The 25,027-nt window shown below is 43.0% G+C and overlaps 3 protein-coding genes across 4 annotated transcripts in view; 2 read left to right on the forward strand and 1 right to left on the reverse strand.

Moving 5' to 3' along the window:
• Positions 1-10,978, forward strand: part of KPNA1 (karyopherin subunit alpha 1) — a 58,863-nt gene extending 47,885 nt beyond the window's left edge. For both annotated transcript variants that reach the window (XM_066341176.1, XM_066341177.1), the window contains exon 14: positions 241-10,978. In XM_066341176.1, the coding sequence (XP_066197273.1) occupies positions 241-428 (188 nt within the window). In that variant the 3' untranslated portion in view covers positions 429-10,978. The remainder of the gene's footprint in view (positions 1-240) is intronic.
• On the reverse strand, positions 7,325-15,653 carry FAM162A (family with sequence similarity 162 member A). Its single transcript, XM_066341178.1, has 5 exons — positions 15,518-15,653; positions 14,357-14,476; positions 12,014-12,122; positions 8,714-8,822; positions 7,325-7,569 (listed from the first exon to the last, which is right to left on the reverse strand). Exons 1-5 carry the CDS (start codon positions 15,531-15,533, stop codon positions 7,483-7,485), a joined length of 441 nt encoding a protein of 146 aa, XP_066197275.1. The 5' UTR covers positions 15,534-15,653; the 3' UTR covers positions 7,325-7,482.
• A 110-nt stretch (positions 15,654-15,763) lies between these two features.
• On the forward strand, positions 15,764-22,630 carry MIX23 (mitochondrial matrix import factor 23). Its single transcript, XM_066341179.1, has 5 exons — positions 15,764-15,894; positions 16,872-16,997; positions 17,503-17,649; positions 18,687-18,746; positions 22,203-22,630. The coding sequence occupies exons 1-5, from the start codon at positions 15,844-15,846 to the stop codon at positions 22,251-22,253; spliced, it is 435 nt and encodes a 144-aa protein (XP_066197276.1). The 5' UTR covers positions 15,764-15,843; the 3' UTR covers positions 22,254-22,630.
• The last annotated feature ends 2,397 nt before the right edge of the window (positions 22,631-25,027 follow it).

Raw genomic sequence — 25,027 nt, forward strand, 5'->3', positions numbered from 1 at the left:
TTTAATTTTTGAGTGAAAGGGTAAAGGCAGACAGAAGGTATGAAACACAAAGCACAGAGATCTCTGTAGTTCAAACTGGCTTTCCTTGGTTCTGGGGAGTACAAGTTGGAAACAGGCGGTACAGGTCTCCATAGAGGAGCCTGTTCTTTCTGAAGGTGGGAGGGAATCATGGAACAGATTGAAAATTATCATGGTCATATCCTTTGAGCTGTAACTTTTATGTACTGCTTTTCTCTGCAGGCCTGGACAAAATCGAATTCCTGCAGAGTCATGAGAATCAAGAGATTTATCAGAAGGCCTTTGATCTGATTGAGCACTACTTTGGAACAGAGGATGAAGACAGCAGCATTGCCCCACAAGTGGATATCAACCAGCAACAGTACATCTTCCAGCAGTGTGAGGCTCCCATGGAAGGCTTCCAGCTTTGAGGTGCCCCTGTGCTGTGTGCTCCTCTACCTAGCCAATCCTGTTGTCGAGCCACAAGCCACCCGTGGAGTGATTCTCTCAATGTTTTCCATAACCCTGTTTGCGCTCATTCGCTTGCCTTGTGCACATGCTCTTACATACGTCTGGAAAACTTTCGGCTCTCCGTGGCAGGATGCCCCCTCCTTGGGAAGGGGTCACCAGAATCACCCTTCTCCTCTAGATTCTGAATCTCTCCACTGTCATCTTTGTGGAGTTGAGGCACCTTTCTATACTTTGAGATATTCCCTGTTCCTATTACAGGAAAGTAATCCCTCCTCCACTTGGCCCCCTACTCCTGGCATCCAAGAGAAGGCTGCCTTTCTCTTGTATTTGCTGCAGAGTGTGCCTGCAGTCCAGGGAGACATTCAGCCTTTCTGAGAACGTAGCTGAATTCATCCCTCATGTTCTCCCCTGGATGCCTCTTTGAACGGTTTCGAGAGATGAGTTAAACCTTCACACGCCATCTATCTACCTTGCTGTATGTGCCAGCTGGGGTTATTGGCATGAGGAACATGTTACAAACAATGGAGTAAGTTCTCTATCCCCTGCAACAACAGGCTACAATGGACATGTTTTGTGGTTCTTAGAAATACTGAACACATCTGGCCCCATCCCGTCTCAACACTGAGCTCCCAAGTTGGATTGCAGACCACTGTGGAGATTTGTATACCTTCCCAGTTTTTCCTCTCCATCCATAAAAAAAAGAACCTATGAACAGGTCACTCTTAACACCTCCCCAGAAATGACTTTCCAAAACAGCTTCTAGAATGGAGAAACTGCCCCACTTCTGCTTGCCAGCACGGTATGATCCAGCCGGGCCTTCCTTAAAAATCAAGCCCTTTCCGGCTCCATGCTCCAAAGTCTGGTCCCTGGTATTCTAGTTATGGCTGAAAAGTTCTTATCTGCCTCTTTACATTTTTACACAGCGTGACTTGAACAGATTTGTCTTCTGAAAAGTTAACTTCTGAATACAGAAATCTTAATTTGTAAAACTTGGCACAAGGAGTGTTAGATCTCCTTTTCATTTTCATGAGACAAGAGCTTCCTCTCCAACTCACCTGATGGAATATAGTCCTCCTGGTCAAGGTCCTTATTTAACTAAAATGACACTACATTTGCAGGATAGTACAATTACATCTGGATCCACCTGGCCCTGGCCCTCTCATTTCGCTTTTCCCTTTTGCTGTTTATGAGACTTCAGGTGAATTAGCATGGAACGCATGGTTCCTCCAGGTGACATCTGTAAGGCATCGTTGACTGCATGGCAGCTGCTGCACGCAGCTGGAGACTGCCCTTCTGCTAGCAGCATGTTCTTGGCTCTGCAACCTGCTTGGATCACAGACCTCTGATGCAAAGGCCAGCCACTCCTCACTGAGTTCAGCTGACATTGACACCAAACTCTTCACACAGCTGGGGAGATGCCGCCTGACTGAAAGTGGCAGTTCCATTTCGGAGAAGGCAATGGATTCCCTAGGCCGTCCACTCCCCCCTGCATCGGGCTATGTTCTTTCAAGCTATTTTGGATGCTTGGAACACATACTTGTCCAGTGTAAACATTTCAAAATTGCCACTGGCAACTGCAGCGTCATGTACCTGTGGTAAAGGTCTGTGGCAGAACTGTCTTCAAGATCCTCATGATTCCTCTCAGTGACAAGCCACTGCAAAAGCAAAACCAGCCCATTGGATATAGAGTTATAAAAATACATGAGTCACTTGTCATACTGCTGAAAGAAGCTAGGCAAAGGCCTGAACATCAGCTCTGTGTGACCATTATTTAAATAAAGTCTTCTATCTCTGCTTTAGGTTGGAGACTCTGACCTGTGTGGCCACTGCAGAAGCCACCTGCTGCCTCCCTTGCTAAGCCAGTTGGCCTCCACTTACCCTCTCCCAGTTATTTTCTCTAGTGCTGCTTTGTGCTGAAGGAACATTTAGTTTACTGCACTTGATCTGTAAATGGACTTCAATTCTTTGTAATTTTAGGGGGTTAAATTTGGTGGTTAATTTAAAAAAGCAAAAAAACCCCTCAATGTTGCCTTTACATCACATATAAATAACTGTGTTTCTCTTTTCTTGAAGGGTGATAGAAGCACTGATTAGTAGCAAAATCTTGTTTTAGCTTTTGGATTTTTTTGTGCTGGATTTTTTTACGTGTAAATTTCCAATAACATGTCATTTCTATAAGATTTGTTTAAAACCATGTACCTCTTATTGGATGGTATAAAAATGCTACATATTTTGTAAACAAATCTGAGCAAAGTGTGTGTGCATATATTCTGTATATTCATATATGTATATTCTGTGTATATATACACTAGCGTGTATATATACATATATACACACACACATATATATACACACATGCATAAAGTGTGTGTATATATATACATACCTATATATCTATATATATAAGTGTTTTCTCTTCCAGGCTAGTGAAAACAATGTGGTGCATTGGCGTTTCCCTCCCCTGCCCCCCAAGAAAGTAATGACAATTGCCTCTAAATGAGTGAATTAAAAAAGAGTCCATTTAAGCTGACTGGTGTGCCTTCCTGTGTAAGGAGCCTGGCCAGTATTTGTTACTTTTGCCGTGGATATGTGAATTCAGAGCAGATAAGTATAAATCTTTAAACTTGGTATGTTTGTTTGAAGTGACAGGCCTGGTTGACGCAGGTAATATTGTTGTCCTAAATACTTAGACTGTGTAAGGCATTTGAGTGGTACTGCATAATATTTTGAGTGAAAACCACACCAATACAAGAATCAACATGGCACACATTAAATGGATTAAAATGTGGCTAACTCATAGGTCTCAATGTAATTTTAAATGGTGCTTAATTGAGTGTATTTCCATCAGGATCTTCCAGCAACCAGTTCTTGGCGTTGCTTTACTTAGCCTTATTAATAGGTTGAAAAGAAAAAAAATCTACTTCTAACAAAGGCTGCAAATTAAATGGGTACAGAAGGGAGATCAGACTTGTGAATTATAAAAGGAAAAGCTCACTGATATAGACTGGTCAGAATTACTTGTAAGTCAAGAGCAAGTAAACTACTTGAATTTTAGCAGAGCCAAACATGTAGTGCAACCTTACCCATCTAATAAATAACTTTCAGGCCACAGATGAAGGACTTTTGTTTTAGAGGAAGAGTGCCAGTGAAAGTATGAGCATCATGGTATCATATTGCTTGAACACTTCCTGACACAGTTCTGTGTGGCTGTGTCCCCTGCTAGAAGCACTGAAACCAGTATTCTCTGCTCTCCTGAAGGATGTGCTCAGACAGGGACCATCTCAGAGAACACCTCTAGCTGTGACTTTTGTGAAGGTCACACTGTGTTTTGAATCATCTGTTGTTGGTTTGTGTCTAAATAAGAGGCCGCATAGTCTCATATAGAGGGTAGATGAGGGAGCTGTTTTGAGTTCTTGGGTTCTTCTCTTAACTTTGTCAAGCAGTATGTAATGCTAGAAAAGTGTCTCATATTTTCTTCAAAATTGAAATACACACTTTGGTTTTTGTTTGCTTGTGGAGATCTGATCTAAGCATCTTCTAAAAGCCCCACAGATAATAAGAATTCATTGAATTCTTTTTGAAACATCAGGAAAGAGGTAGAAGCACTGCACTGAGATTTTAACAATGTCTGTTTTAAACTGGGTGTTAGTGAAAGGAAGATGCAGGACTGCCTGGAATTGCTATCTAGCAGTCCAGCATACAGATCTGTAATGTCATTCAAGTTGTGGCTTTGTTTGGGCAGCAGACAGGGGCCATCATTCTTTCTGTTGATAAAGTTCCCAGTGGAACATGGCAGGCAAGGTCAGTGTCTTGGATTCAGGAGGATACAAAGGATGATGGAGCTGGTTATTGAAAGCCCAGTAACTAAGCCAGGGCTAGCACTTGGGGCTCCTGGGAAGGTATCACACAATCATTTGAGGGAACTGCTGCCTAGAGACTTCAGCCTGTTCCTAAATTCCTGCATCCATTCCTTGATGCCAGCCAAATACAGGTGATTGAAGACCCTTTGCCTAATGGTAAAAGAAGGGAGGAAGGCAATGACCCTGGACCTATGTGTTCTTGGACCTGCTTCTTTTTTTTTACTGTCAGCACCCAAGACTATTGAAGAACTAGATTGCATCACATGGTCCTACACGTGACAGTGCTCCTGGCAATACCCTTCTCTGCTTCTCTGAGGGCTTCCAGAACAGCTGCTTACCTCTGTGCACTTTGATCTCTATGCCAGCTTTAAGTAAATCCCCCATCTCTTCCAGTATGATTTTTTTTTTTTCTTCTGGAAATTGGCACAACACACCATTGGTACTCTCCCATGCCAATGTTAGACTTGAAGGTGTTTCTTCAGGTGCCTGAGTCTTAGTAGAAAAGTAAGCAAGACCTCTTCGTGTACTGTCATGGCTCCTGCATGTTCCACTGAGGCAGTGTTGGAGTTGCATTAGGAAGTTTCAGTTGCCTCTAGACCAGGTGCAGCAATAAGGCACATGGTATAGGATTGATAAACTGGACTGTTGTGGATAAATGGGAATGGTGTTACAAACCAACGGGGAGAAAGAAAATGAGGTACCAGTTAAGGCTTAGTATGTTCCTTCCATCTTGCACTGTTGAAAGGCTTTGGGCTGAAGCTGTGAGCTCTCAGCGATCTGAGGGGTGTGAAGTTCTCCTGTCAGCTGGACTGGCTGCTTTGGCCAGAAACATGTTCTGGTTTTGTAACCACTGTCTGTGTTTAGAAGTGCTCCTTGGAAGCCATCACACCAGGAAAGAGATGGTTCCTTTCACTGCCTTGCTGAGAAAGATTTACATCATTTTATGGTACCCAGCTACTTGGAAAGAAAACAGTACAGTGGTTGGGAGCAAGCTGGAGACCACACAAAGCCCATTGTCTCAGGCTTTGATGTGAGACTTGAGCCTATGCAGAAGCTGAAAGAAAACACAAAGTTGGGCACTGATGCAGTCTTCATGGCAGATTCTGAAATGGTGGAGATACCAGGGTGACAGAAGGGTACGTGAAGCTTTTGTCAAACCACTGGACCAGACTTCAGTTTTTGAGTAAATGGCATAAAGCTTGTAGAAATGTAAGTAAAATGAAATCTGGTGACTGTTGTTGCTCTAAAGTGTTGCTTTCAAAGTGTTTTGTGTATTTTTATTTGAAGTACTTTACCACCCGGATTAGTCCAAATAGTTTTGTTTCCAAAACTAGAAGAGGTACTGGCCAGTTCTGTTTACAGAGTGCACACAGAGGTGTGTATTGAAAGGCTGATATTTTTGAGATGCACACTTTGAAGCTTTGCCATCACCAAGTATAAATCACAAGTTTTTCTTCACAGAAACCTGAAATGCTGTCTGAAATGCCCGTTCTCTTCTTTGGTGTCATTTAGTACACACACGACAACAAGATTTTGTTTTGGTTTCCCACCTGTGTGCCTGCTGGAGTGGCAAAGAACCAGAATTGTCATGGAAAATCTGTTCACATACCTGCAGTGAAATTAAACATGGCTTGCATTCAGTGCTAATTAAGTGGACAAATCTGTGCAATCCTGTTCTGCTTGACTGACAGTGTACTTAAGATAATTTCCATCCAGAGAATCGAATGACAGGTCATTGTATCACCTGAAGGTTGTGACTTCGGTGGTGGAGTTGACTACACAGCTTGTCTGCTGTGTTACATCTCACTGTGGTACCCAGAAATGCAATTCATAGAAGAACTGCAGCAGCTAGTGAAGATTTACTCTGCAGTTTTGTAGGGCTTTTGATTATTCAGCAATACTGCTAATTTTTAGGGATACATCAAAAATAATCTCCCTCTCACTCCGACAAGATTCACAAACCGATTTTGTTAAGCTGGTATGTCTCTTGTGCTTTTGAACTGAAAGGAGGAAGGAAAATACTGCCCCTAGTTGCTGCAGGCTCTTCAACATGAATAATGTGTGACTGGGCTCAACGCCAAAAATAGCACTCTTGAGGCAGGTGATCTCTAGGTGGGCCTAGTATGATGAAAGCACAGACAACAATTTTAAAGAACAAAAAATATGTGTAAATCTAAATAAGATGCATAAAGAAAGCTTAGTAGCAGAGAGCAGGAATGCCTGATTGACTTTCTCATCCTCATGTGCCTCTAAATAGTAAGTCTGACAGTACAGGTTGAAACAGTTGGTCAGTATTCCTCAAAATAGTCATCTCTGTTCCCTCAGCTTGGATGTTCTCTCATCTCATGGCCAGCTCTGCTTGAGACCACTCTTAGGTGTCAGCTGCAACACCATGGTTCTCTGGAATGCTATTTCACTCCTCATCTCCTTCCTTGTTTTCTTGAAGGTAGGCAGTTCTTCACAGGAAGTTATCCCTCACTATAACAGATACATCAATACGATCAAGACCAGGGAATTGGGCTTTCTAATACTTTTGGATCATTTTGCTGATGTTAATGCAGGTCAGAGAGTAACTTTTGGCTCAAGGGCTCCCTTAATAATTGTTCTGTCTTGCACAAAGAGGAACATGTGGATTATTTGAAGTAGCCAGTACCAATACAGAATAAATACAGTTCCATTCTTGCTGAGGAAACCTGAAATAGTCAGTGATAGTGGATGACTGGCTAGTGAAGGTATTTTGCTTGTACAAAAGTGGAAACCAAATGGACCCCTTCTTTTGTGTTACAGTTACCTTCCTGTAAGTGGCAAGTAAGAACATGAGACTTCCTGCAGAGGATTGGTACCAAGACTGCAGATACAGGTCCTGCAGTACTTTAAAAGATGCTTAGTCTGGTGCACAGCACATGGGAAACAATTACATTGCTTATCCACTGTGCTCATGTATCCTGTCCCACTAACCATGAAAAAAAGAGTTTGGAAGAAAGAGGCAAGGAAAATAGGTATTTCTGGTTTTATTGATTACAGGACAGCATATTCATTCTTTCTTGAACGTGAGTGTACAGAACATACAGGAAAGCTGTGACAATATCCTCCTCTCAGTGCTAAAAGGCACTTTGCTTTTCTACCCCAGTCCTCGATCTCTTCATTTCCTCCTCTACGGTTTAGCAGATGCAGCTTCTGCTTTCAGCTGGGCTTTCTTCTCCAAGTTTATGCTTGTAAGAGATTCATGTCTTTTCACAGCCTACAATGTCATAAGATCATCAGTTATCACCTGAAGGACCACGGAGTTGAAACCTGAATCAATAACTTACAAAATACCTGACTTATCCTTACCAAGGCACAGTTCTGTCAGCTTTAATGCCAGGAAGCCAAGAGGGTTAAAATAAAATATTGAGAATATTTTATTTTATTTTAACCCTCAAAATAAAATATTGAGGGTTAAAATAAAATATTTTTGGCTGAAAGTAATTACTAATTTGGGAATAAATTAAACCCTTTTCTGAGGGAACTAGCAGAGACATTCTGTGCTTCTGGTCAATATTTTAATACTGGTCTGATTTTCACAAGACAGAGGTACTAGAAACAAATCTGAAGTTAAATGTAATCACAGACTCACAGAATATTTTGAGATGGAAGGGACCACATGGATCATCAATTCCCACTCTTCAGTGAATGGCCCACTGGGGGATGAAATTTGCAACCTTGGCATTATTAGCACCATTCTCTGGCCAACTGAGCTCATTGCAGGAAACAATTCCAGCTGCTTTGAAAGCAAGGATCCCAAATAGCTGTCCTCTTTCCCTGGTATTTGCATTCATACTACTCCAGTACAGAGGAAAATGTGCTGGGAATCATCAGTGTTTGATCTCTGCTGTTAAAACCACGAAAAATCTTTCCACTGTTTCATTTCAGAGTGCTGCATCCTTTTCATTCAATAGGCAAATCCTGACAGAATTGTCAGGTGACACTCAGTCGCTCACAGTGCTGGGCTTAAGACTGTCACTACTTTTAAGGTTTCCCTAGAACACAGAAGTCCACAGAAACCAGACCTGAACATTGTCATCAGAAGAAAGGCAGCATAACAAGTAAGGTTCTTCTGCCACACAGATGCTTTAAGCTCAGGGGGTTTTGTTCAGTTTTGTTTTAAAGGAAGCATCTTAACAGTGACATCATCCTTTTCTGATGGGAATTAGCCAATGAGGGTCACTTCTAGGGAACCAGGAGGACTTGTTAAAATTTCATTCAGTGATAAAATGATAAAAAAATCCCCCAAACAAACAAAAAGACAAACCCTCGAAGCAAAGACAGTACTAAAAATCCACAGAGGAAGTAAGAAGTTTAAATGAAAATTGATTTGCCCTCATCAGCCCAGATTCTGTGCTTACCTGCTTCCCACTGATCACCATGCCGATGCATCCCACTATTGTCAAGGCCATCATGACATAGCTGAACTTCACACGCAGGGTGGTCTTTGCTGCTCTCACTGTCTCAAGCCTCAAGAAAGAAGAAAAGAACAGACTCACTGTCAGAGACCCAAATAATTCACTTGCCTAATTATTTAATTTCTCCTAACGTGCTGTCTTGGTAGTTTTGTGTAATGCTAACAGCACTTGGCTCTTTGCACAAAAAACTTTTACAGGAAGAGACTCTTTTACACAAAAAAGAAGAGCAAAGGCTGATCCCTAAGTACCTTGGGAGATACTTGGTGACAGAGGCATTCCTCCCAAAGCTGGAAACAAACCTAACTTTTTAAACTTTGGTTACTCAATACTCAATATTAAAATACTGCCTTTGCAGACCACTTGACTGCAATGCAAAGGAGGAAGGCTGCAGTCTATAAGTGTGTATGTTCAGTATGGAAAGAACAGGAAAAAAGAAGGGATGGTTTTCCTAATACAATAACTTTTCTTTCTGTCAGCTCCTTCTGTGCCACTTACGTTCCTACTACATTCCAGTATCTGCAAAGTCAGGGAGAACTCATCCATATTATAATTGTGATGTATTTAACATAGTAAAACACGCATTTTTCTCTTAAGAACAGAAGTCTGATAAAACCCAAAATAGGGTGTTTTAACAGTTGAGAGTTTCTTGGGCAGAGAGAAGCACTGGCACAGCTTTGCAGTTTCTTCTGCCTGACCTTCAAAATGGTTTCATTTATGATGTCTTATTTTTCAGCAAGGTGCTTCCTCTGCTACAGGACTTGAAAGTGCGATAAGTGACACATAGGCTGCTGAACGCAACGCTCAGACATTCTGAATGGGACTTGGTAAAAGACCAGAAGTCCCCACTCCTGCTGGAGTATATAGTCTTAGAGGATCTACTTCCCTGAGAGACTAAGGAGGTGTGGAGGATTCTAAGTTTTCCAACATCAGCTTTGGACAGAGCAACTCCTTAATTTTTGTTTCTCTGATTCCAGGGGGCTTAGCTAACCACACCAGTAGCTATACCACCCTTTTGTGAAACCTGTTGCCTACTCTGCTGTTATCTTTTAAAAACCAGAAGTCTTCCAGCAGAAGAGTAGCAGTTACTAACACCTTCCAGCTGTACATATGAAGAGTAAAAACAAAAGATCATTTATTTTGAGTTAAACTCTGAAGATCATTCTACCCAAATGACATCTTAGTTACAGCAGGTTTCTCTCTGTGTCAGAACAATGCAAGAAGGGCCAGTGAAGCATTAATGCTTTTTAGAAGTGCTTTCCACAATAACCAAAGACCTACACCCTGTATGTTTAGCTCTCCTTGCAGAATTTAGGGCAGATAACTCCATTCTCAAGGAGCGCTGCTATTCTTACGGATTATATTTGGCACATAATAAAACTCCAGAAGAGTGGAAAAGGAGCAACATTGTGTGATGAAAAGAATAAATGCATCAAACTAGACTTACTATATCCCAAAACTAACATGGAGAATTAATTTCATGGAACTGGGAAATTATTACTGTACATAAACATGAGTGAATATTGAATCTGTTCCTACATTTTGACCCTTACATTTGGAAGAAAAAAAAAAAAAAAAGAAAAAAAAAAGATACTTAAGGATCCATGGTAATTCAGTGTGGTAAATCACACAGGACCTGAGAGCTGAGAAGTTTTGTTCTTGTTTTTGTCAGAGTATTGATTTGAGTACAACATTTGTGATCATAGGGAACAAACACATCCATCTACAATGAAACTAGTGGTTAATTTTAGCATACAGGTTATTTGCTTCTGCTAATAATCTGCAGTGAAAGCCTTGAGTGCAGGCTGCAATTAAGATGAAATGCACAGCAGTAGGATTTTAAAAGTTTGCTAGTTAATTTTGGAAATACCTTAGATGTGTTAAGAATTTACAAGAGCAAAAGGTAGATATCTGAACACAACTTGCATTTTAAATCAGTTCAGTGGCTAAGTTTAACATTTGTTTAATAAATAGGTTGCTTCACCACATTTTACAAGAGTACTGAGTTATATCACAAGCCCTTACAATTAATCTCAGATTAATTAATCTCAGAACAGGAAAACAAGTTTTTTGTGCTTTTATAGTTCTCAATTGTCTTCTCAGATTTGGCTGAATTATTTGTCTAAATAAAAAGAATTCCCTATGCACTTGCAAAAATGGTCAGCTTTTATCAAAAGTTGGTTTGTCCTTTCAATAAACTACTGAAATCAATCACTCTGCTAACTCTGTTTTCTTAAAAACACTCATAACAAGTGTTTGGTATGCAAAAATATGTGAAGTATCATAAGTTTTAATAATTTACTCCTGTATGTATTTCAAATTTAGTTTTAAGATAAATGATTCAATACAAAATGGAAGCATTCCACTTTTAACAAATGAATTCATTGTGCTCCATTTAAATACAGGGGTGGATTTTCAATTCCCATGAGGTGCATGCAGACAAACAGAAAATATTTAAGAGGGCAGCTACATCATTTTCCTACTCAAGTAGTGCAAGATTTACTGTTTCTTTTTAATTTAAATCATGCATTTAAAAGCATTACGAGCATGTTTTCAAAGATAACCGCACTACCACTAGGAGGGGTTGTTAAACTAATAGTTGTCTGTTGTTGATAAGTTTGATCTTTATTTTTGGTGTGCAAACCAAAACATCTCGTTTTATTTTCTGCTTTTCACACTGGACACAGCTTTGACATTTGGACTCAGCAGCAACAGGGAAATTTTGACTATATATAGTTAGGGAGCCTTGACACTGTTTGTTAGTTTAAATTCCAACAGTAAAGGAAGTTGGCTCATGCCCTTTAGGTATTCATTAATAAATACTTTACATGAGTTTCAGTTATTTTGTAGCTGCATACGAAAGTTTCCCACAGCAAGAGACTGACATACAACGAAAAACACTAGAAACAGTTCACACTAATGTTTGAAAAAAGCTTTCTGATTGTGAGAGAAGAATAAAAATAAACTGATGTGACACGGTTTTCTAATGAAACAACTGATAATTGCTGGTCAACCCTTTGTATCCCTCTGGAATTTTTTTTTTTTTTTTTTTTTTTTTGGCATTTTAGCACAACAGAATTGCTCAGGTCATTTCATCTACAAGGATGGCACACCAAACACAGCAGCGTAAGATTTTTCAGCTGTACAAACCCATTCGTTTTTAGAAAAGTCACTCTGGAATTGCATTCAAGTAACTTTTTTCTGTATAGACAAAGTCTCTTTTACAGCTTCAAAAGCAACACTTACGAGACGGTCTCTGGTATATCCTCTGCCTTTTTGAAATGGCCTGCCCACAACAAAAACTTTCTCTCCCACTCGGTAGGCTTGTATCCAGGCACCCCCGAAGCAGATTGACCTAAAAAATCCACCCCAACAAAACACCACCAAAAACAACAGTCAGAGAGGCTGGATGGTCAGAGCTGTAACAGAACCAGTTAGGGTGAGCAATGCAGCACTCTAAATATGATTCCTAGAAGTGGCCAGAGAATGGAAAGTGTGTCAGATTAACAAACATGTAAATATGGATTAAACTGAAGCCATGTAAGGAAAGCCAAATCCTTCCCCAAACTTTGTATCTGCAGGTCTAAATATGCAGAAGCTGCTCCACCATCTAAACTTCTTTAGGTGCTGTTCTTCTATTTCATTTAAATAGAGTTAAAAAATCAAATGGAGCAGCTACAGAAAAGCCAATGTGCTGCACAATAACAATAAAAGTCAATATAACATCACAGAACGTTAACTTTTCTGGATAGTGTAAGATTTTGTCTTATCTGAAGGTATAAATAAACAGATGACCATAGGCAAGGCTTGGACACAATTTTCAAGTGAGTCCTTCAAACTCCATATACAAAATATTCATAGTGTAACAGGAAACTTATCATATATAACATACCATTATAATCTAAGAAAGTGCAAAGATACAGCTTTTTCCTTTTACACAACAGGCAGCATCTTGTATGGCCATGTTCTCCCTCATGGATTCACAAATTATCTAGGAATTGGGTGGATACAGTTTGCTGACAATGGCAGGTTATTGAAAAACACAAAGAAGAGAGCTGAGCCCAAAATGCCAGGGGCTTCAGAACCCAGAGTCAGTGAAGTGGCCTGGGAACTCGTTGTCCATACGCAAGAAGCAATTCCAGTTCACATACACAAGTGACAGACTCTGCCCTCACTCATCATTACCTAGGCCTGAGCAAAGCCTTGGGGTTTCAGAGTGGTTTTGGCAACTTGTCCAGTAACAGAAAGGAAAACAGCGTAACTGTCAGTGAGCAGGAGCTCAGACAAACACAGGAGCATTACCGTGCCTCTGTGTGAAACTGTGGCTCCAGCTTCTTGAACAGCATGGGAAATACTAGAGGGAGCTGAAATAGAACAGGCACAGAGAAACACTGGCAAGGACAGCCACAGGTATGGGATGGTCACCATGTAAGAAACAGAATTGTTTCTGTTTCCGTGTAAGTGTGACAGGCTGAGACCCTTTGTCCTGGAAAAGCAGTGACTGAAGCTCTTTTCAGCCCAGCAGAGCATTCTAAGAGACATTGGGAGTGTGGGTTATAATGAGATCTTGGCTTGGAAGGGGCACTTAATAAAGAAAAATCAGATTATAAAGAAGTGCACATTGGGTTAAAAATCAAACATGGGACTGTAGCTGAGGAAATTGTTCTTAGAGAAGAAATTCTTCGGGAATTTTAGCATCCACATTCTTAGAGAATGTGGATGCTAAAAATACATCCAGCTTCAAGAAACTGGGGGGAAAAATCCAGTGAAGACTATTAAACAGCAAGATGCCACCTCTTGGGGCAGTGGTATAGAGGAACCCTCTTCCTATTCTCTTCCTTAGGTTCTTGCTGTAGGTCACCATTCCCATGTCACAAAACCATCAGGGACTTCCTTTACTGGCCCCTGCTGGAGACATCACACTTTGAAGGAGACTTTCAGTCCTACCCAGTACAGCTGATTCATGTTTATAACACGGAGTCAAGCCAAATGCTTCACAGCTGTGGGCTCCTTTGCTCCTGCATGGGTGGGCCATAAGGAACCTGTGATACAGGGAGCACAGAAACTGTCCCATCTATAGTGAAAAAATGTTTCATAGTCTGAGCTTTCCCTGACCAGCTCCACCCTTAAACGTGACCAATTCAGACTCTGCCCTGCAGGGCACGTTCAGTTTTTGGAACAGCTGGAGCTGGCTGCACTCTTAAATAAAACTGCAAAAGTCCTTCAGCTCACACAACATTCCTAAACATGAATAGTTTACAGTGGGGCTGAACAGGGAGTTCAGAGCAGAGCTGAAGAGCCTCAGTGTAGGAGTGTGCACTAGATAAGGTGATCTGCACTAGATTTGGTGATCTGCTACCAAGTGAATGCTGTGTGACCGTCACAAATGGAAATATTGACCCCTGGCTTTTTAGAACACAAAGACTTCACCAAATTTAATGCTCCATTTTTCAGTCCAGAGACCAGAACTCTCACAAAATCTCATAAAATGAGCATCTGTCAGCCAAATTCCTGTTCAAATGACTGCAGCATGGATATACAAGTATTCCATGGCATGAAACATTCCATGGCCTTATTAAAGGCTCTTACGCTTTGACTGAAGGTCTTGCTGGGGTTTAACGCACAGCCTTCTGCTTATCTTCGGGTCCACTCCTTCAGTCATCCTCAGAACTGAGGGAATATTTCTTCCCAGCAGTCTAACAGCCCTGTCTGGAAGAGAAAGCAGAGGAAGCAAAGAGGCCAAATTTAACTCGGAACAGTAGAAAGTGGGAACCAGCTTTTCAATGGAAGTACTCAGGGTTTTTTTTTTTTTTTTTTTTTTGTGTGTTTGGTTTTTTTTAAACACAAGAAAAGAAGAAAACCATTAGGGACAAATGAAGACAAGAAGTACCCGATTTAGTTTTAACATCCTACCAAAGAAATTAAAACTTGTTTATAAGGTATGCCTTGAGCTTTCTCAGTAATCTTACCTAGAAAAATGTGAACGCAATTAAATTCACTTAGGAAAAAAAAAAGTAAAAGACTGCAAGATAACATCCGACCAGCAATTTCTAAAACACATTACACATCACAGTGTCCAAGAACTCAACATATGCTTCAGATACACTTTGGATGGTGCTATTTCAAGGACTGCACACCAGCACCCTACCAACCTTGTCACACGGCAAAGGCATTGATAGAGTCAAGTCAAAAAAGCAGAATCTTTAGCACGGAGAGGTAACTACTTCGTAGTGCATTAGAAAAGGCCAGGGCACCTTATATACGAACACATACTTTAAAAAAAGTACTTCTAATGCATTAATTAATATAATGAAAATGTTCCGGAAAAAAAACCCCAACAAAACAACCAACCAACCAAACTAACTCAGAAAGGCAAAAAAGGGCACTTTAAAAAAATATAAAACGACTTAATTTTTTTCCTTACACCGTCTGAAGATGCCTCTCCTAAGGACTTTTACTTTCGAGGAATAATACACCCCCGCTCTGAAAAACCAGCAATTTACATTTACAGGCGACACTCCCAACGAAACCGGACCCTTTTCACGCTCCTTAGCGAAACCGAGGCACAGCCCAGCCGCGCTCCTGCCACTGCCCCGAACGCCGCTCCCTCGGACGCGGCCTCTGCCCTCGGCTCCGCTGCCGCCGCTCTCCGGCCGGGGCCGCCCCGCTCTGCCCGCGGCCCCTCTCCCGGGGCGGGGGGAACCGGGGCAGCGCCGGCCGGCCCGGTCACCGCCCGCCGCGCTCACTCACCGGCTCGGCCCCACATCGCGCTGCCTCGGGCCTGCTGCGCGCCGCTCAATGTCACCGCCGGGCCCCGCCCCGGGACCGCGATTGGAGGGAGCCGCCCGCGGGGCTCTCGGGGCCGACGGGGCCGGCACCGCCTCCGCTGGGGCGGCCGGAGCTCTCGCAGCGGCTGGAGGAGGCGAAGGGGCCGCGGGGCCGCCGTCGGCAGAGATGCCCGGCCGGGGGCCGCCGCGCCGGGGGCCGCGCTCCGGCGGGTCCCGCCCCGCTCCGCCCCGCGCGTCATCCCGGCTCCCCGCCGGATTGGGCGCCGCCGCGCCCTCGGCCGATCCAGGATGGCGGCGCCCAGCGGAGCCGCGAGCTGCGAGGACTTCGCCGAGTTCCAGGTAACCGCGCGGGGCGGACGGGCCGGGCCGGGCCGAGCGCTGCCGCCGCCGCCTCCCGCGGCCCGCGCGCTCCCGCCGCCTCCCGGGGAACGGCCCCGCGGGAGCGCGCGCCCCGTGCGCGAGGTCACCCCGCTGCTCGCGGCCGGCGGGATGCAGCGGGAAGGGAGCGGGGTCCGGCCTTCCCGTCGCATTCCCTCTTCCCTCCGGCAGCACCGGGGCCCGGCGCCTCCCCGTCCCCGCAGCTCCCTTTCCCGGGACGGAGCGCGGGCGGCGGGAGCCCCGCGGGCGCCTCCGCGGCCTTCAAGGCAGCGTGAGGGGCGCACGGGTCGTCGGCGGTGCGGGCAGGGCCCAGAGCGGCGGGCCGGGGAACCGGCCTGTTTCTCCAGCACGGAATCCCAGAATATCCTGAGTAGCTGGGGACCCTCAGGAGTCGCCGAGCCCGCTCCTGGCCCTGCGCTGGACACCGCAAGGGTCGCGCCGTGTGCCTGAGAGCGCTGTCGGGACACATCTTGAGCCCGTGGGGCTCGGCGCTGTGACGGTTCCCCGGGGAGCCTGTCCCAGTGCCCGGCCACTCTGTGTGAAAAACTTCTTCCTGAGACCCGACCTAAACCTCCCCCAGAACGGTGGGGGCTTTTATTCAAAGTTTGGCGTTTTGGTGCAGGTTGTGCCCAGTTTCCTGTGTGGAAGCGGGGACGGGGACTTGGGCAGAGGCTTTTCAGCCTGTCCGTGCTGCCTGCGGGGCCAGGGGACTTCAGGGGGCATCACTTACTCACCCCTGCTCTGGCCTTTGCTGCCAAGGAAACTCTGTGGTTTGCAGCACATACTCCTGCACGTGGTTTTTGTTTCTTTGGTGTGCTTCTAAATGTGTGCAAGAAATCCTATTTAGTTTCTATTAAAACGCTTAACTATGCGAATTTTTTTGTAGTAGGCTTCTCTGAGAGATCTAACCAAGTATCTCTCTCTCTCTTTTAATACAGGAGCTGCTCAGAGTGATGAGGACAATCGATGATAGAATAGTTCATGAATTAAACACTACGATTCCAACAGCTTCCTTTGTGGGGAAGGTTGATCCTGGCTTGACGTGTAAAGAGCTGTACGAGTCTGTGAGTGTGCATGCCTTCCAGTTTCTGCTCCCTTCAGCTCCCTTCCTGCTGCTTTGTCGTGTGCAGTGACAGTAAAGCACCCTCAGTGTCTGAAGAAAACGCTGCCTTTGTTGATCCTGCTTTGTGTATTCCTGACTGTCCTGCTCAACATCTCCACACAGTGCTTCAGTTTAAAACCACGCAGGGAAGTTCTTTGTTCTGCAATACTGATCCTTCGAGGATCTTTTTAAAAGGGTGCTTCCTTCTCCTGCTGCTTTGCAAGACTCCTTCTCATATTTACCTTTGATTTTTGATCAACTTGGTTAGAGCAAGAATAACAGGATAGTCTGAGTTGAGAGTAGCTGCTGCTCAAAGCAGTGTTGTTTTCCACATGTGGAATATGTGTTCAGAGGGATTTCTGTAGGCACAGAATACCATGTCTTCAGAAAGTGTCTCTTTAAACTTAAAACTAGGAGGTTTTTATTCTCTGATGAGCCACTGTGACTTCCTTTCTCTCCCCACTTAGTTGATGGATGCTCACACCAGTAGAGAAAGAATCATCAAAAACTGCATCTCTCAGACTTCTGCTGTAGTGAAAACCCTCAAAGAAGAGAGGGAAAAAGCTGATGAAGATGCAGCATTACTAAAGCAACTCAGGAAAGAGCAGACAAAGGTGAGTGGTGGGGTATTCTAGAGATCACTTACAGAGGAAGAAGTGGGTATCTTTCCCAAATGGAAAGACCAGTGTGATGGAAAGAACCTGAAGTGGATCCTGAGTCAAGCAGTCTTTTCCAAGGTTCTTTGTGGGTCCTGTTGGGTCTTGTGAGAATTATTTTGTTGTGTTAAAGACTCCAACAAGAATACATCCTAATTTTGGGCAAAAATGGCAGTTGGTTCTTAAATCTCCTACTATTGCTTCAGGATCAAATTACCCGCACACAACTGTCACAGCTGCCCTTCGGGGTTTCTAATAGGTGTGAAACAAAGAGATTCTTACCCTTCTCGTGGGTCAAATGAGTGCTCAAGAACTGTGTATTGGTGGTACTTCCTGCCAGAGCTTTTGCCTCTGTGTAGAGCTGATTTGTCCTGCAGTGATGACATAAAATATTAACTGACAGACAGCAGTTCAGACAGCACAAACAACACGTGATCAGACTGCAGACCCTTTCTGGTCAGTGTACTCAGTAGATGGCAAATGAAGCAGAGAGGGTCTGTTCATAACTTTAAATCCAGAATCCTAGCTGGATTTCTAGCTTTGCTGCCAGCTTCATATACAACTCTAATAATGCAAGAGTGGCAACTCAAGGCTGCAGAGCTGCCCCCAGTCCTGGAATTCCCTGTGCTGAGTGCTTGAATTGGGTGCAGTTGTTTGTGCCTGTGAAGCCATCAATGTTAATCAGTTAATTGCAAGCAAATCTTGATGGGCGTTATTTAGGAATGAATAATGAGTAATCAGGATCTACTGCTAGGCTTGCTTTGTGAGTCTGCCTTCACTGTGCCCTTGCTGACCTGTGTGTGCTCTGAGCACTGGCTGACTGGAAGGGCCAGGCCTCCAGGGTGATTACACATTGTGCCCTTTGGTTTGCACCATCAGATGAGGTGTGCATCTGGTGCTGGGGTTGAGAACTGGAAAGTTGTATTGGTAGTAAACACTGAAGGCTGAAGGGAGGCCTGTTTGACAATAACCTTTTTATCTGTTATTTTCTGCAGTTGAAATTGATGCAGTCGGAGCTCAACGTAGAAGAGGTGGTAAACGACAGAAGCTGGAAGGTACTCAGTCATTTAGCAGTGATGATGTTCTGTCCCAACAGACAGTCCTGCACTGGAGGTGTGGGACTTGTGCCTTATGAAGCAGGTTAACTAGAAATAGATGAGGGCAGTGCCGGGGGAAATGCTTCCAGTCAGTAATTTTCCCAGTTCTGGATGCAGAGATCAAAGCTTTTCAGTTGCACTGCCAAGGGAAGAAAAGCATCTGATTTAGTGGGGAGAAAGGACTGTGAGTTATTCCCTGTGTCTCTTTCTCCTCTTTGCCAGTGTCTTTTCTGTGGTGACTTCTCTGAAAAGCTTTGCAGAGCCTCTAACAATGTCAGAGAATGTCTTTCACGTTTGCCTGTATCTGGTGCTGATCACCACTCTATAGCTCTCACAGGAGGGTGAGGCTGTAGAAGCTGAACCTTTTCCTGATGGAGTTTCTTCATGCCTGAACAGACACTCCCTGGTGCAAAGGGCAGCCTTGCCGTTGCTCTCCTGTGTCAGCAGAGGGTGCAGATCACCCTCTGGATTGATGGCCCCGAAGTCAGTCTGGTGATTTTAACACTGAGCTTAAATTCTGAGGTGGCTGTATTGTGTCACTGCAGCATTTCACATCTGGCATCCTTTTCTGGTTTGGTGTAGCTTTTCAGAGCTTTCAGTACTGCAGAGGGAACCTCTTTCGCTCTCTAAATGCAAAAAGGACTTTTGCAAATTGCTAGTAGTAACTGCACCATCCTTTTTAATCCCTGCTTCATTATTTTAGTCCCCTAGATTGCACCAGTGTAAAACCAATACAGCTATAAGTCTTGGATGTTCATCAGTAACCTCAGTGCAGACTGATGAAATGAGTATTTACACATTTTTCTGTGTATGTCTGCCATCAGTACACCTCTGTACTGTCCCAAAAAGCTAAGCATGCACTTCAGTTTAATTTTAAACCTGCTCAGATCTGACTAAAAAATTCCACAGCATGCAGCATTAACAAGAACATGCTGCAGGTCACTAGGGGCCAGTATTTCATAGTGACTCTACTATAGGGGAACAGCCCCCACCCTAATCTTCATTCTGAAGCGCCAAATTTAGTAATGATCCCAGAGATTCTTTGTAGCTGCATTAAGCTTTTACTGGTGACAGAATTGTCTAATGTTTCCTGAAGATGGAGAGTTTCTAAGCAGTGAGGTATGCATGGTGCAGGGGTACTTTAGCCTGCTAATGTATTCCTCAGCCAGCATTCTGAGTGGAGCTTGAAGAGATAAATGTTTCTGGGTTTTATCTTCAGCTCTGCTGTACTGTGCTCTGAATATACACCCAAATGCCTCCTTTAGTTGCCCATAAAAATGTCAGTGATGGAATTAGAACCAGTCATGGTTGCAGACCAGATGCAATTTATTACATGGAAGTGATTATTGGTGTGCAGGCTGCTGCTTTACTGTTGTAGACTTCTGGTTGGGAAGTACACTTGTCTATTTCCATTAATCCTAAACAACTGAAAACTAATTGGAAAAATCTGATTAGGAAACAGTTTTTTAAACACTGGCTGAGTGTAGCAATAGTGGCATACAGAAGGATCCTATTTTAGAAAAAGGCATGCAGTGGAATTTGGATGACACCAAAGAAGGAATTGACTTTCAAACAAGACATTGCATTAATCTCTGTCCAGCACCTCCACACTGGACTTAATTGTTGGAGTGATTTATACAAATATGTAAAAGCCAGCAAAATCAAACTTTAGCATAGTAACATGAATTTTAAGGTTTCTCAGCAATTGCTTCTCCTGAAAAATGTCTGAAAAATGAGAATAGCATTTCACAGTTAGACCAGTGGAGTTAAGTGGCCTGAGTAACACACTGAGATCTGTGAGCCAATAATCCTAAAAGTAGGAGGCAGTGTTAGTAAGACTGCAGTGTTGATCTTCCTGCCACGGGTTCTGGAGTTACTGTTGAAGATACTTTGAAAGTTAGCATGATAGCAAGCAAGCTGGTGTGTTGTTTGATGCTAGAGATCCTTGCAGTGCTTTAGAGAGTATTTCCAGTACCCTTTTAAACAAAAATGCCATTAAAATGTCATTAGCGGACAATGGACAAAAAACAGTGCGATTTTTTTAGTAGTAAAATGTTTCTGAATTGGACCTGCTCTGCTCTTAATTTCTGCAGTTTCCTCCTATCACTGATCTCAAACCTTCACCTTGTCTGAACTCTTCCAGAGGTGTCTATTCCATGTGGTAACATAATGGCTGCACACCTCTATGTGTGAAAGAAACTATCACAGCTTTTGTTTTCTGCAGTATGAAGGAATTTGTAATACATGTCTATTTCTTAAAATAAATTAAATTTTATAGGTAGTTGAAAATGACTCCCAAATTGTTGAGAAGCAATGCTGTAACTAATGTGTGCTCCAGGCTTCACGTTTGCTGAAGTTGCTCTAGGTTCTGAACTGTGAATAAGATCAGCTGTAGAAGATTCTAGAAAGATAGAGCTTGAAGCAGTGTATTTATATAGTGATGGATAACTTGTCCAAAATTACAACATCACTCATTTTGCACATAAAGCCAATGGGAGAGGTCATCATATTATGATGATCACAGGCACATGGATCTGTCAAATCCCTGGACAGCTTGGCAAAATATGCTCTTGTGGAAATGCTGATGGGACGTTCAACAGCTGCCAGAGCCTCAGCTTGGTGCCAGGTGATGCTGGAGAAGTTTGGATAAAAACTGATAAACAGCTAAATGGCTTGTGAAGAGCACCTGCAACCTTGGTGGGAGCCTGTGTCTTTTGCTTTGGATTCAGACTGCCTTACTTGAAATAGTCACGTTTCTTGGCCCTCCTTAGGGCAGGCTGGCAGCAGCTCAAGCTAAATATACACGATCCTCAGTATCCAGTTCTGGAGACTAAATTTTACCCAGCGAAGGTGTCAGAGGTGAGTGAGGCAGGAGTGCTGTGCCCTTTGCAGGGAGTGCTGGCAGCATTGGCACAGGCAGGCAGATCACTGGAAGTGTGCATGTGGCTTCCAGGAGCCCTTGCCCCTCTTCTTGGCTGTCCTGCCAACGTAAAATGTGCCAGCTCAGGAAGGACAGGAATACAGCACCCAAATTTGAATGCCAGAGTGAACCTAACAGAACACAACTCTTCAGGAGCCTTCTAATGATTATTTTGCTCCCTTTTGAAAACAAAAAGGCATCAGCATTTTTGATGTTAACAGCCTGCCAGGATTAAGAGTCTGCATTATCTGAGGGAGAACACTTAGTGCTGTGCAGTCTCCCAACATCAGGCTGCAAACTTTGGATTTACTAAAGCCAGAAGAGAAGGTGAATGGCGATGGATATTTTGGCAAGTGCCATTTATTGATACCTCAGAGCTGGGCAGCTTGAGATGTGTGCTACATGAAGAGGTAGTTGCCTGAACTGTCTGTGAAGTTCTGCTCATTTCCTGGATGGGGCTGATTCACTTTTGCTCTTCTGTTTTGGTGTCTCAGGTATTTAATGAGCGGTGCCGAATTCACTACAAGCCTCCGAAGAGTCAATGACGATGTGAGGTATTGTCCATCAAGGTGGTCCATAACTGTGAGAGCCAAACTGGAAAGAGACCTTGGGTGAGCTGAATTGGGACCTTCCAGCAGTAGAACCCAGTCTTGTTTTGTTTTGGACCTACTTAGCTGAATTCTCAACCTTGAAATGATTCTCCTGTAATTAAGAGAAAACAACTCATCTTTTGTACAAAATATGTGAACAAATGAGTTTTATAGTATTAAACCAATTTTCAAACAGAATGCAAAACTGGCATCTTTCTTGAACTTCTACAACTTCAGTGATCCCAGAGGGGAAGAAACAATAAAACCCATCCTGAGTAGGGAGGACAAGGCTCTCCCTGAGCTGCTGCCTGCTAAAATATCAGTGACCGTGGTCTTTTTGTGGAAATAATCTGCTAAAGTCTGAAAGGAAATAAAAATTGCAGACCAATCAGCAAATGTAGTAGGTTCAGCATCAAAGAAAGTAAGAAGTTACCAGCCTTGTTCTGAACTGCTCAACATGAGCAGCAGTGGCTCAGAGTTATGTGTGGGCAGAGGTTTCCCATTGCTCCTAGTCTTAGTTTGGGAAGACAGGTATCTGCTAGGGAAAGCTGGAGTTTCCCTTGGAATGGAGAATGTAAACCCCTCCCTTACAAATTATTATGATTTTGCAATTAAAGGCTTTTCAGGCAAAGATTTGGGAATAGGAATAACAGTTCTTTACTAAAAATATTAAGAATCCAAATATAGTAGTACAAAAAACAAGCAAACAAAACAAACAAAAAAGTCCTAACAGAGTCAGAAATACAACCTGACACCCTGCTGGTCAGGGTTTTGGAAGCAGTCCAAAAGTAAGCCCTCCTGGAGTGGCAGATGTGGTTCTGTTGGCGTAGAGATGGTCCTGTAAAAAGGGTCCAGTAATGGCAAAATGGGTTCAGTCTTCCTTTGGGAATCCAGTGGAAAACCCAAATCTTATGTTCCTACGTTTCAGTTTTTTTCTAGGTAGGAATGGTTTGGTTCCTCCCAGTGGGTGGAGCATCTCACAATGGGATGATGTAATGTGTCATGTCATTGGTGAGCCGTAATGGCCCATTAACAGAAGATATCTCCTGGAGGGTGGAGAGAGATAAGGAACAATGCCCCATCCAGTTTTAACAGCTGGGCCATTATCAGAAGGCAGCCCCCCCTCCGCCCTGGAAGTACAAGAGATAAAGAAAACATCTCCCCAAACAGTTTCAACAGATAAAATAGAATAAACATTTTTTGTTTACATAACCCAAGACACTCCTGCAATGTTGACAGGCAGAATCTGTTGCTTACTGCCCTTTCATCTGTGTTCTGGAGTTTTCCTTTATAAAGAGAATGTGGTGTCAATTAAAACCACTTTGAGTTGGAGCTGAAGATGTGTCTCATTTGGGAATGAGACTGTCCAGGGACTCTTTTGTTTCTCCTTCTCAACCTTTAAGATTAGTTCTAAAGGTGAATTGTGTTTGTGCTGAGGAAACAGCTTTGCATACCTGATCCTGTTGATCCTGGCCGTGGTGCTTTGTTTAGAAAGCTTTAATGCAACACCCCTGCAGTAGCACAGCATTTAAAGGCAGATGGATAGGAGCAAAGCTGAATTGCTGCAATTACACCTGTATATTTCAGTTTTTACTTTTTATTTTGTATTTATCTCAGATAGGCTGACAGTCAAGTGACAAGGTATGTGTGGTTGCCAGCTGATACAATCTTAAGAACCACTGAACTTCAACAGAGCCCTAAAAACACAGACCCTGTCTTGCAAACACTTTGGAATTCAGCAATAGCAATGAAATTACTGGATATACTCTCACATCCCTAAAGCTTTGCATATGTAGGGAGAGGGAAATAAATGAAGAAATGTGCCTGTGTTACTGAGAGCTGGCAAAGATCTGTGCAGCAGCATCTGTTTTATAGTTGGTTGTGTAGTAGAGACTCGAACTGCTTGGAAGCCTTTTACTTTTAGGCACCAGGGTTATTTCATCTCACCTTTTTTTGAGAATGATGTAGAAATATATTTTAAGTCTTTAAGGATGTAAATCCTAATGTTCAGACTTCTTTTTTTTCCCCTTTTTTTTCCCTCAAGGTACTGCAACTGCTTTATGCAGAACTTTGAGTTGGAGCACTCATTCTTGAAAATTTCTCATTGTTTTTCTGCAACTCTGAAAGCAGAAAATGTGTTTGTTCTTCAGTTATTAAATTCTTATAATTGTTTATCATCAAGGTGTAAATCAAATACTGCTCATAACTCTGGGCTGAACTGGCACTAATGAAATTTCAACAGGAGATGTTGGTACAGTAAGTTTTGATTTCAAAGTTGGTACTTTAATATTGGCCTCTACTATAGGTGTCTCAAATATTTGTTCTCTCCAGGGCTTGGATCAACTGCAAGGACAAATTCTCCTTTTAAGCCAGTTGTATGATAGAAACTTCTACGAGTATGTATAGACTTGGATCAATAGTCTTGAAATATAATTCTTTATTTCTGTAAACTAGAGACTGTAATGAAAATTAATCGTTGTCTTCCTTTATCCATTTATCCATCCAGATGTTTGCTCAGCTGTTGTGGAAAGTTTCTTCACTTAAGCAGATGCTGTGATAAATGACCTGTGAAATGGATGTGAAACACAGATTTTTTTTTTTTTTTTTAGGAAACTATGTTAAAAAAACCCCAAAACCCACAATCCCCAAAATCAGCCCAACATAGAGTTATTTTTAGTTTGGCTATAAGGCCAAGCAAGTAGTCCTATACAAACCTGAGTATGAAAAAC

Source organism: Sylvia atricapilla, chromosome 2, assembly GCF_009819655.1.
Source record: "Sylvia atricapilla isolate bSylAtr1 chromosome 2, bSylAtr1.pri, whole genome shotgun sequence".
NCBI lineage: Eukaryota > Metazoa > Chordata > Aves > Passeriformes > Sylviidae > Sylvia > Sylvia atricapilla.